The sequence below is a fragment of the Girardinichthys multiradiatus genome, chromosome 7, assembly GCF_021462225.1.
Source record: "Girardinichthys multiradiatus isolate DD_20200921_A chromosome 7, DD_fGirMul_XY1, whole genome shotgun sequence".
NCBI classification, from domain to species: Eukaryota; Metazoa; Chordata; class Actinopteri; order Cyprinodontiformes; family Goodeidae; genus Girardinichthys; species Girardinichthys multiradiatus.
In genome coordinates, this window is record NC_061800.1 from 30334256 (window position 1) to 30347667 (window position 13412).

At 39.5% G+C, this 13412-nt stretch overlaps 1 protein-coding gene across 6 annotated transcripts in view; it reads right to left on the reverse strand.

Annotated features, from left to right (window-relative positions):
- fmnl2a (formin-like 2a) overlaps window positions 1-12771 on the reverse strand; it is a 73710-nt gene extending 60939 nt beyond the window's left edge. For 2 of the 6 annotated variants that reach the window (XM_047370225.1, XM_047370227.1), the window contains exon 1: window positions 12160-12771. In XM_047370225.1, the coding sequence (XP_047226181.1) occupies window positions 12160-12273 (114 nt within the window). In that variant the 5' untranslated portion in view covers window positions 12274-12771. The remainder of the gene's footprint in view (window positions 1-12159) is intronic. The other 4 variants (XM_047370229.1, XM_047370230.1, XM_047370228.1 and 1 more) reach the window with 2 other exon arrangements.
- Between the last annotated feature and the right edge of the window lie 641 nt (window positions 12772-13412).

Below are 13412 nucleotides of genomic sequence, written 5' to 3' on the forward strand. Positions count from 1 at the left end.
CTATCCCTGCTAATGGAACGCAAACAAAATTGTTCCCATCAAATATGCAGAAATTTGTGATCCAACTCATTAAAACCGGTTTCTCAGCCCTGTAAGCAAACAAGACATGAGGCAAATGTCAAACAAACGAGCTCAACAGTCATCGAGGTCCAAAGCAATGTTCCAATCTAGTTTGATTTTGGTTTTATCACCTCTTCTTGTCCTTTGACCTAAGCCATTTAAAACGAATGGGTGCCACAACAAGAAAATCTCAGATGACATCAGTTTTATCAAGTCGGCATGCAAAATATTCCCAAGTTACTCAATACACCGGAAATTAGTGATTGTCATACTGTTCTTTACAAACGCTTGCTTCATTGACTACTTTTTAAATCATGTAAGCGTCATTAGGTTTGCGCTGCAGGACATATAAAGAAAAAATCTGCTTGACTGCATAGCTGCATATAAATGTTGCATCTAAGATGTTTGTGTTTTTTTATCTTGGTTGTTGTGTGGGGCATCTATGGAGCTCAGATATACAAGAATAGTACAACCCTGCTAAAAGCAACACATGAGTAATGGCCTGCCACAGTCATAGTAAAGGCTCTGAAGCATAAAGGACCTTCTAAAGGGAGAAATGAGCTGCCCGACTCAGACTCTGCGGCATCCAAAGAAGGCGATCCCCTGCTTATTAGCTCAGTGTGGCTCCATAATCTTCTGCCTCCTTTTCGGGGGCACAGGTGTCCCCTGTCTGTCCTCAGATTATCTTTGTAATCCCCAGGACCCCTCTTGACTCGGCTTCAGCTTTCATGTTTGTGAAGCTGTTCATTGGAATGCAAATGTGGATATCAGATGGACTCTTTTTTCCCTCATTCTAACGGCCTTCTATCCGTTTAGCTCTGTGTGATGAGTAATAATCTCACGTAGGTTCAGTCTGTCACAATTTATATACAAGCAACTACTTTAAAGGAAAGCAGCAGAGAAATTTAGTTTCTCAGAAAATTTAACTATTGCATAAGACCAATGAAAATAGGATTTCTAAAGTAGAAATGTCAGCATACTGCAAAGTATGTCCATACACTGTACACTACATGTACATTATACTTGGTCAGAGCTCCTTTTGCATTGCATGTAATTACTGCAGCAGTGCAGCATGACATGAAGGTGATCAGCCTGTAACACTCCTGAATAGGGAGTGGGAACACTTTCCACAATCCTCTCAAGGATGTAGCTACTTGTGTACCTTTTTCTGCCACACTTTTTCCTTCCACACAATTTTCCAATAATATGCTTTCATACAGCACTCTGAACAGTGGATTAGTCTACTTGTGAAGGGTGTCGATGAGTTTCTATTGATTGTTTAGCCCATAACATTTCTGTAATTAACTTCACTTTTTAGTGGTTTGGTGAAATATTCTAGTTTTCTAATCATTTTTCTCACTGCATTTAGTGATACTTTGTAATACATGAGTTTCAGTTTTTGAACTGAATTAATTAAATAAATTAACTGTTCATGGAGTCAACAAAATCAAAAAACCCAGGAAACTAACAGTAAAGGGACTTGAACAGCTGCAAATGGGAGGAATCACATTAAACTTCCTCTGCTTACGGCTTTAAATTCTAAGCCAAGCTGAACCGACAGCTTTTTCCCAATACTCCATAAGATATTACGTTTAGAAAACCTTCACACTTCATTTGTGTGGTGGCTAAATGAACATATGATCACATACAGTTGGGTGAAATGCTTATGTTGTGGACAATAATGACTTTGGCCTGATAAAACATAATCGCTTCATGTCATCCAAACACCGGAAGAACGTTACGGACATAGTTTGGAGCCGCAGGGCGCTTTCCAAATAAAACAAGAGATACATGGAGACACAGAGGGCCAGACCAGATGTTGTGAGATTGCGAAAGAGTCTGTACTGAGGTGGTGTCCAAACTGGATTCCAGCTCTGCAACTGATGAATCAGAAAAACAGTTTATCAAAAACAAAACCTTTTAAAAAGGTCAAGGAGAGTGTAAAAAGTCTGTACATAAGTCCAGGTTAAATACAACATGTTTGGACCATAGCCTTTACATACGTTTCAGGTAGATGGGCCTCTGTGGGTACAATTTAACATAAAGTGAGAGCAGAGTCAGAGTTTCTTCGGACAAAGAGAGGTTTTCAGCTAATAGCCATGTTTTAACATTGCTAAACATTTTCAAATATTCTCATCAATGGGTTTGTAATATACCAGAAAGCTTTACAACTATTTAAAGTGTAAAATTAAACTGCTGATAAGGCTGCCAAAATCTTTAAGAGCAGGTCAAAGCTTTACAAAAACCAAAGATTAGAAATAAATGCCACAACTTTACGTGGTGCATCTTTAAAAAAAAAGTGCCACAGCTTCCGTGGTAGAGATTAATTGTTTTGATTCCAACAGGAAATAATGGGATTACAAGATTATCCCCATTCCCGCACCAAAGCACGTTCCTAACCTTTATCTGATTTTAACCAACCCCAAAACAACATGCACTAATAAACCTGCAGTTTGTTAATGTGTTCACAGACAAAAACATGGGAGTTTTTAGTGTTAATGCATTTAACGAACAGATGCAAAAGCCTGATTTTTTTAGTATTTGGTCTCTCTCATCATTGCTGACCAAGCAAAATTTTGATCATAAAAGTATATCTCCCACTTTTGAAACCATCCTCTTATAAAATTTCAACAATTCTTAACAGAGAAAAGTGAGGTCACTTATTCCATAGAAAAACAACAGTGTTATTACTGGCAATTCAAATGGAGGTGTTTTTGTCAAGCTTTTAAGACTTACTGGCATTGCTTAATCTGAATCCTTAGCTTTAGTTTCATATTAGGGGTACAGAAGCACATAATATGTCCAGTAAGGGCTGAAACAGTGTCCAATCAGCATTGAGATTCATGCAAAAGCAACAGGACCTCCCATCCCGCACTGTAGATGTCAATCTGGCAAGTCACTTACCACCAGAACCTGGTTTTTAGACTCTGACAGCTTCATGAAGCCTTACAATGAGATTTTTATAACCAATAGCAAATACACCAACATGTTCATGATTCTCTGACTGACTTTCGAAACAAACTGAAAACAAACTAAAAAAAACAAGGTCTTTAGAGCGTGAACGGGAACAACCTTGGCGCTCAGATAACGCAGTCCCTGATGCCACAACCTAGTAATTTGTCACAATGACACAGACGTTTGAAGATCTTGCCGAACTTCTTATCTGATAAAACGTAACAGCTTGAAATTTAAATAATTTACAACAAATAAAGCCTGTAAGGGTTCCAACACATTTTCCATCTTAAAATCCCATACTTTTCAAGGCTGTGTAGAAACCCAGCTCTATTGTACGGGTTGGCTTATGGAACAACAGGCACTTTGGACCCTGATCAGATCCTGACCATAATGCACTTCTCCTCTGAGTTGGGTCTCTGTTGCTCTTTTGTGTCAACTTGGACCAGACCAGCTGTATAACACGGCCACTGGACTCTGACACCGAATAAAAGAACTAGGCTGGTCTTTTCAAGGTTGTGTAAGAGAACACCTGCAGGGGAAAAACCACTAAAGCTGAGATAAACATGGGCAAGTCAAAACAGTGACTGGGAGTCGAAGTCAAACTTGCAAGGACATTTCTGTTGATAGTTTCTTTATTATTTACTAACCAGAGTTTTGGGAATTGGTTCATCAGCAGCCATATGAAGGTTAGGTTATCTCATGACTACAAATGTTCAAACTGAACCCACACAGGGAAGAAAAAACCTCAAACAAGATATCAAAACAGAACTGAAAGTAACAAGACTGTTTTCAGCTCAGCATTGCCTAAATAGAGCTGACCCCGAGCCAATCAGAACACACCGTTTGACTATGTATTGTGATTTCAATCAGTAATTTATCTCTGAATGCAGCAGAACCGCACATCCACTCTAACGTTCAGAACACTTGACCGATCTCACCACTCCCCGAGCATTTCATGCTCAACTTAGTTGTGGCTAATTGGAGGGTGAGCATCCAACAGGTCCCACACAGCAGAAACCCACCCACAAGTACGCACATGTACACAAGGGTGTGAGCGGTGGTCTTTCATAGGCTGTCGGCTCTGGGTGCAGTGCCAGGCTCCGTCTTGGGTACCCCCGAGAATAAAGAGCAGCTCTGTTCTGTGGAGCTGACGCACGGGATTCAGCCTCTGCTCACCCTCTGCACCTCAGACAACAACCATTGTTCTGCTTTTTAATGAAGAAGAGTCGACATGGAAAAAAATAAATAAAGAAGGTTAACTTAGTCACTTCCTGGGTTCCATAAACGGGTGGTAAGACAGGCACAGTGGATGTGGGTTACACTGCAGGCCACATTTATTGGCACCCATGCTATGGATGTGTAAAAAGGAAACATAATGTAACCATTAATCAACACAGAATCTTTAACACACCTTTAATGTCAATATATGTATTCAGTGGAAAAACAAAGAAATAATTGTACTGTCATTACTTGGCACAACTCCCTTCTGCCAATAGAACAGTACTCGTTTTCTCCCATAAACTTTCCCGAGATCGGAACGTAGAGACAGATGAATCTTTGAACATTTTTCTTTGCTCAATCCTTTTAGAATATCCGGAGACCTCTCTTACGCCCTCTTCTCTACAGCTCCCCCCAAAAGATTTTGTGTGGTATTTAGGTCTAGGGACTTGGGAGGATGTTTGACAAGGTGTCTGCGGAACTATATTGTGTTTTGGATAGTTATCATACTGCATCACAGATTCACCACTGTACTTACCAGTTGACATGACGTTCTTTTACACATATTCAACCTTTCTTTTATATCAGACCTAATTGTGGAGTGCTTATTGCAGAAAAAAAAACTCACCGTTAGTCTCATCTAAATAAAGTGCACAGTTTGAGTTAAAGTCCCAGAAGAATTTAGCTAACTCTCTAAGTTTACGTTTATGGTTTCAGGATAGAAACTGTCTCATTTGTCCATGCATCGCTGCCAAACAACCTTTTGGTCTGTATATGGTGTCTATTGATAGTTCTGGAGACGTGGTGACCCCAAGAAGCCACTCTTTGGTGCATTAAGTTATGAAGATTTGTTATTTAACTCCCTTATTGTTCTGTGGATGGTGGAGGCTCGAAGTAGAGCGCAGGTAACCAGCCCACTCATTCTGGACCCGTCAGAGTGACAAATGAGGCTTCAGTCGAACATGAAAGCCCACTCTTGTGATTAATCTAGAGTAGATTTCAGACGCAGTACCCCACAACGCAAATACCTCCTGGCACTTCAGCAGCCTTCAAACAAAGCAGCTTAGATGTAATCTGGACAGAATATTGAGAGGAGCAGCAACAACAACAACTGCACCTAAGCCAGCAGTCCCCCATATGGCATTTAAACATGTAACCTCTTTACATCACAGATAGCAGCAATGATATCCAGCTAACTCGAGGAGTTCTTAAGTGCAAACACATAATGGATGTGGGTGCAGTTTAATTTGACGTCAGCTCTGTGGTTACCGGGGCCAGAGAACAGGCGTCAGGCCTGCAGCTAGTTTTTCTGAAGCATAAATTCTTTATAACAGACTGTGAGAAACAAAACAATGCAGTTATGTTTTGTACAGTCAAAAGCTCATTTTAAATAGACCGAGCAATAAATGTAGAGTAAATCAATCTAATGGACAGTTTCTATTTCATCATCAGTAAGAGATAACAACTAGCGGCAGTGTAAAATAAACAGAGCTAACTGATAACTATGTGTGCTGTGCAGCAGATATAAGGAGGTTTAACGTGACATGCAATCTCACAGTATTACGTTAATATATTTCTCATCTAATCCTGTCTGATGAAGCGCTATCCATCATGTCCAGCGTTGAGTTTGAAAATGCTTCAACATATTTTTAATTATCTGTGAGCCATTTTGGGGCCCCGACAGAAACTTGACTGATTCAGCGTCGGCATCACACCCAAAACCATAATTCTTGGATCAGATACTAAGCTGAGAACACTGCTCCAAATGGTCCTATGTTGCTGAGGGATGCAGTTGGGCTGAATTTACTATGGATATTTAACCTGAGCCCTAAGAAGCTGTTTCACACTTTGATATTCTATGACTCATAGGATTCTCATAAAGTGTGCAAAGCAGAGGTTTCATTTATATGAACAGATATTTGTTTCTTCTCCGGTTTGTCAGACAACCTAAACTTTAACCGGGTGAGTGTAGACCATTGATGGTGGAAAGTCTGGTGCTCCAAAATCCTTCACATTAGATTTAAAATATAAAATACTACAATTCACCATAAATTTGTGGTATAGGGCAGGCTGTAAACATGAACAAACCACTAATTAAATGGATGGATGAATGGATGGATGGATGGATGGATGAATGGATGGATGAATGGATGGATGGATGGATGGATGGATGGAAACTGGGATGCAGAAAAAAGTTTGTATTAAGTATTTATTAAGTATTTTTCACTTCTCTGTTTTATATTCCTACTCCTCTTCCTCAGAACTGGAAAATACTTTGGTTAAACTTAGAATTTTCTAGACTTTCCAGAATGAGCAGGAACCCTGGGTAGTGGCTGTCTTAGAATTGTAAACTCAGGGGTCCGATCCTCTAATCCTGCCTTGTATTAATTTGCCAAATCAGACTGGCGATGCAGACAAGAAAAATGCTGTTGAGAATGGATTAATGATAAACATGTTGTAAAACATTGTAAAACTGAAGGAAGGAAGCAAAGAAGGAAAGAAAGAAAGGAAGGAAGATAGGAATACAGGAACATTAAAGGATAGACACAAAGAAGGAAGGAGAGACACAAGAAAGACATGATAAAGAAAGATAGACACAACATCTAGAAAGTGGAATAGGGAATTAAGTCTGAAAATACAAAGCTTATTTTCCTTAACCAGAATTTGAAAACACAGAAATCAAATTACAGACTGCATTGAGACCATGCTTTAAGACTCAAAGTTAAGGCAAAAAAATACAAAACAGCTATTCGTTGTTTTTAACAAACATTTAAAGCTTTGAACGTTATGCTGGATTGTTACAGTACCAATAACTGAGAAGAGAACTGGTAGAGTGACATGCAGGGCCCGATATCAAGTTTTGTGTCATCTTGGGAGCTGAATGTATCTCTACACTCTTGGTAGACATACATCATAGATAGATACTATAGCAACCAGAAGAGTTACAGACTTCCAAGTTTAATCACAGACATTTAGACCCAATCCAGGAGTTTAAGGGAATAACACATCGTCTTTTGGGTTTGTACTTTAAGGCTGCTGCCCTGCTTTTCATCTCACTTTTACTTGGTGCATTATATAGCTTTTTTTGTAACAAAGTCCGTCCTAAAAGGAGTTGTTTTCTTTCTACAGAAGATGCTCCTTCCATGTTTGTTGTCCAGCTTGTTTTTCCATCATTGCTCTACAAAATACCAAGGAATACATGATGGCTGGCAAGCAAATGGTGTTGTACGCCTCAAACTATGAACCTTAAATTCTCTTGATAAATGAACGGACCTGCAAACTAAGCTTTAAATGTAGCCGTGCAAACTGCAAAATGCATACTGCTCCACAGTGTACTTTAAACAAGAGACTATTTGGGTTAAAACCTCTACTAACTTCATGGCCAAGGCCGCATGCGTATGAAATACTCACATCAAGGCTGAGGAATTATAATACAATTTGCCTTAGTCTGTTTCAAAGAACAGGCAAAACTTCCAGGGATTCATGAGACTGACTTCAAGGGAAGCTTTTTATTTGGAGGAATCTGCAGACTCAAACACAATCTTATCCAGGACTGGGCGGGTTAAAATTTAACCTACTGCAGCTTTGTAGGGTTCCTTTGAAGTTATAAACGTCACAGAATCTGGAAATGCATTCATGTGAAGGCTGGTTGATACTTAAATTGCCTTCCCAATAAGTTGTGATTTTTTAAAACTGAACTTAAATAAAACATCACAGACTCTTAGTCCCTACTATTGTCAACAGTGAATGTAAGCTGTTTATTTGTGTGAATATGGACATAAAACTTGGCAAACAACTCTGCTCACCCTGACAGGTTTACTATAAACCTTAAAGATGTAATTTGCTAAAACAACTAATTGACACTGTAGAGAAAATTTGTGCAGAGTTAGACCAGCTGCTTAAGCTTTGAACCAGAAATGCTCCGAAAAATTGGCTGGTGGCTGGAATCAGACGGTTTTCAGCTTAATCAGAGAAACTAAAAGTAAATTGATCTTGTTCTGAGTCAGAGACAAAATAATTTACTGTTTCCTAGTCAGTTAACACTCCATACTGTACATAAACGCTACCAGATGATGGTAGCAATGCTGCTCTTCAGTGTGGAAGTTGTTACTAAAGGAAGAAGCATTTAAGTTAGCTATTTTTAGTCACAGCGATGTGTAAATGAAGTCAGGAAAGATGTAAGAAGCTTTTTAAAAGGAACTGTATTTTCAACAGTCATGTGGGAGTAATACTTGGCAAATAACAGGAAGGGAGTATAGCAAAGTCACTATATTTTATCCTTTTGAGCTTTTCACCTACATTTTCTTTGGAATGTGCTATATTTGGAAATCCTATATAGCCTTTTGGAAATCTCTGAAATAAGGTAAGGATCTATATCTTCTAAGGCAATTGTTCTGAATCTGTGGTACAAGTGTCACTAGTGATGGTGCCTGAAGTGGCATCAACTGTTATCAAAGCTAACTAACTGTGATGTAGCTAATATTCAAGCATTGGGACCTTTACTTTAAACAGATACAAAAGGGAAGTGAAACAGGGAATATATGGATAACTCCCAGTATAAAAACTGAAAGGTTGGTGGGTATGCTGCAGTTTGGATCTGGGAATGATGTCAAACTCAGTTTGTTCGTGTTTCACTTGCGTCAGAAAGAAAACAATTGACAAGATAAGTTAACTGCTATGCTCAATGACAAGCTAGCTGCTATTAGCAAGGAAAGCTAATAACATTTCTCTGTAATAGATGTTACAATGCTGAGTGTGAAAGATTTAATGAGACACAGGAGTGAAAATATCTAGTTAGTTATCACTAACGTTAAACGTGTAGCAGCCATGTTGGATTTTCGGGTTTGGGTTAGTATGGAAACCAACTTGGAATTCCATGTTTCCAAGAATATCTCTGACCATTGCTTTCCAACTAGAAAAGTTTTAAATTTTAAGTATAACTGCCTCTTCCAACTAAACTAATAAGCAAGAATTATGTCTATGAAACAAAAAAAAAAACACAAACTGTTCTGATTTAGTAGATTTCAGTTAGTGGGGTGATACTTGGAAACTCTAGCATTACCCTAGGAGTAATCAGTAGATCAAAGCTTTAAAACACCCTGCGAGAGGCTGGAAGTTAATATTTCAGATGAGGGCTTTTCACATCACACGGTGTGGAAATTCAAATTCAGTGTAGCCTTAATGAGAAATTCAGCAGACCGCTTAAATGTGGTCACGTACAGTCTTTAATCCCATCAGTTCCCTGCTGTGATGCAAGGGCTTGTCAGTTGATCAGACCTATTAAGACTGGCGAGTAAACAGTCCTGCAGCTACTCTTTGATCAACAGGTTCCAAGTATGAAGATTAGAGAAAAACAAGACTGATAAAAGTGCAAATTAGTCAGCTAGATTATTAATAATGGTGGAGGTGTTAGGAAGGCAGGAAGTGATTAATGAGTAGTGAAAATGCCATTGAACAACAGCCAAGTAGAAATCTTGACTCATCAGCACTGGAAACCTCTTAGGACACAAAGAAGCCTGAGAGGGATCATGCTTATCATCTGCTCCTTGGATCAGAGTCACACAGTGGCACTCAAAAGAGCCACCCGACATCAGCCACAGCTGAAACACATTAGCGTTTAGAGGGTGGTAACTAACACTAAACGCTCTGATAATGGCAGCAAATTCTTCTGATGCCGAAGGGCTTCCATCTCGCCAAGAGATGAGGCATCATGCTGTCAGCAGAAAGGGAGAGAGAGACAGAGGGGAGGGGAGGGGAGTTCCCCGACATGCTATATCGGCTTTACTGTCAGCCACCCAGGAAATCCTCAGTTTAGACAGGTAGGTTTGTTTCTGGAAAGCAGCATAATGAGGGATCATCTAAAGTGAACTTTATGGATCCTAATCATTTTAAATCTGCAAATGAGAGGAGGAAGAGGAGTTCTGGACATTCAAAAGGACCAGTACAAATAATCCTTCAAGCAGCGTGATGTCAAAGCTTTCTGACCCCCCCAAAACAGTCTGAAGTTGACTCTGGCAATGAATTGGACTCATCTGTGTCTGACGAGTAGTAATCACACCCTAAACACAGCCCTGGCTGTTTGACCACAATCCCACTTCCACCTCTGAGGTTTTGTTTTTTTATTTGCGTAGGTAGCAATCTTTGCAATGTTTTTATACCTTATTTCAATGTTATCATGAGAACTAAATCTTGCCTTGCAACTGAAACAAAACTGAAAAGTTAGAGGTAAAAAATGCTTACTAAAGTTAAATCTTTCTTATTAACACCTGATGTATGAGACACCAGGCCAGGCAACAATCACGTCTGACCCACATTTTTCCAGCTCTCAAATTTCAACCTCACTATTGCTCTGCGCAGGTCCAAAAAGAGACTACTTATCCACATCAGGGGCTTACCTAATAATGCCTGAGTGAAAAGATGGCATGTTACACTTCTAACCCCAACTACATCGAGAATTTGTGCACACATGCAGCCAATTCAAAGACATGCCCTTGTCTTGGCCATGAACAGCAGCTGGAAGAGTTTTTAACGTCCTCTAACAATGCAAGATAATTGTTGACAGATCAACTGGCACTTTATGATGCGACAGGAGTTTTTGCAAAAACCTGCCATGCTAGGCACTTAAAACTTGAGCCAGTGTCTGGACTCATAAAGTTAAAAAACAAATGGGGCAATAAAGCCAATGACTTTTAATTTTTTTTAACACTAAAGGTATCTCCTGGGTCTGAGTTTGGAAATGTACAGCTCAAAAACGTTTGGTAATACTCCAGTGATATTTAAAGTATTTCAGCTTTGTTTCAGATCAGATTAAATAGTAAAAGAATTATACAAAGCTAGATCAGTTTCTTATTACATTCATTGCCTCTGGAATGAACCACTGACGACCTAAGGATAGCTGAAAGTGTGGAAATCTTTAAAAGTAAGTTAAAAACTAGTCTTTAATTTAGCATTTGAGTTCGTCACTATCCTGTATAGAGTTCTGCATGATTTTAATACAACGTTTTGACTTAGTTTTTTAGAGATGAGGTATAGGAGTAACAATTTTATCCATGTGTTTACCTATCTATTTACTTTTAGATAAAATTCTGCAGATAGATACAAGTCAATCTTTCAGAAGATTTTAAAAGGAGTCCCCCAAGGCAGAATTTTTGGCCTCTTTTCATTTTTCATTTGAAATAATATTGGAAAGAGTATGTTTGGCACTAAAGGACACCATTATACAGATGACACCATACATTACTCAGCTGGCACTAGAGGCAAGTTGTTTTCAGTTGATGTGGACATCTCCGTATGGATTTGAAGTGCGTTCTTAAATTGAAGGACACAAAATTAATGTTTGAAGTTTAACTGAATTTATTTGTGCAGTGCACATTAATCAACGCATTCCTATATCTTCCTATACAATACCGAGTCCCGAATTTTTCCAGAATTTGGTATAGCTGTCCTCTTACTAAATAATGTTCACAACACACCAAAGACTGATGGTTTTGTCTGTCTGAAAAGTTTCGATCTCCCATAGCTGAAGAGTGCCGCTATTCCTAAAGTGAACCTTTTTACTTGACTTATTTACATTTTTTTATGAATTTTGGCATTTTTATCAAACTTTAGACATATAAATAGATAGATAGCTCTGCATCACTGTGTTGTATTACTGCTTGATATAAAGAGGAACACAGTCCAGCTAAAACATTTGTCAAAACAAAAGTCAAAAACAAAAGTTTTTTTCCCCCAAACACAGATAGATTCCTGAAAAGAGGTGATGTTTTTGTTCAGAACAGCCGCTTTCCCCCTAAAATAGCCAAGAGATTTTTCTCAGGCTTGCTGGGCAAACAGAGGTCCACAGCTGTCCTGTCGCAGGACACTGGAGCGTGGAGAGAACAAAGAGAGGAGACACATGGACACAACTTTTTTCTCCTATTCTCTTACCAAAACGTGTGCGAACCTCTCCTCCAGCTCCCCCGGCTCTGGCATGGGGAGTTTCAGGGGCATGTTGTGTCCCCTCAGGTCGGTGTGCTGGTCCATGCTCCCTGCGTTCCCCATATTTGCTCCTTTAAAAAAAAAACACACACAAGCAGGCAGCCACAACTTTCTTCCTTCTTGTTTAGTCGAGAAAAATCCCCCCGGAGTTTATTGGAAATATATATCCCATACACCCTTTGGTTTTCTGCCTATTTACACGGCTCTTATCGGGCTCATCCAGGTCAATGATTCTTCTTCTTTTTCTTCTTTAAAATAAAACACATGAGAGGTGGGCGGCATAATGCGACGGGTCCAAACACCAGCAGCGGAGTTCCCGAAGAGGCATATTGCACAAGGAAGAGCGCTCGGAGCGTGACTCGATCCACCTCTCCTCCTCCTCCTGGTATTATCCGTATCTTTCACAATTTCGGCTCCGCTTCCAGCCGGCACAAATGACGGGCATGATTCACGTTAGTTTCATTCCCCGGTGTGTCTGCAGTGATTTAGCGGAGCTGGATTTCCTAATCCCCACACTGCTGACCAGTTTGTTGGAGAAGGAGGGGGGCTCTCATGGAGCCCTTTCAGGGGGCCAAGCCTCCCACTTCTTGGGGCGTAGCTCCTAAACCCGTATCTAAGGAGACGATATTTACGGTGTTGCATTGTGGTAGTTGGAGTTCATTGGAAAAGAAAACAACTTTAGTGCCCCTCCTGTCCGGCTGCTCGGCTTTGTTTTACTTTTTTGTAAAAAGTACCTATACCTGTCTAAGCACATCTGAGTTTAGCTGTGTCTCTTTCCTGGAGACAGGAATAGACACAATAACTGAGCAATTGCTTTTAATGACTGTTCAATATCAGTCCCATAGAAAGTACTCCCATTGCCGGTTTTTCTTAAGGTTTAATCCTTTTTAAAAGGGCACTGTCGCCCCGTGCTTCGTCAGGATGAAGGTTTGTTTTTGTTTCATTTTTTGATGCCTCACCTATTAACCAAAATGAGTGATGTAGTCCACCTGACTGGAAGGGATTATCAGGAATTTAAGATCTTCCTCTCACTATGAGCAGCATTGGGGAAAACTAAAGGACCCAAGATACTTCTCAGTAAATTGGAACATACGTTTGTTGGATTAAAAGTACGTTTTTAAAATAACTTTCAAGATGGTATTAAAACATACTTTTCATTAAGCCCACGTTTCTATATAAAAAATGTTCTTTTATTGTTCTGA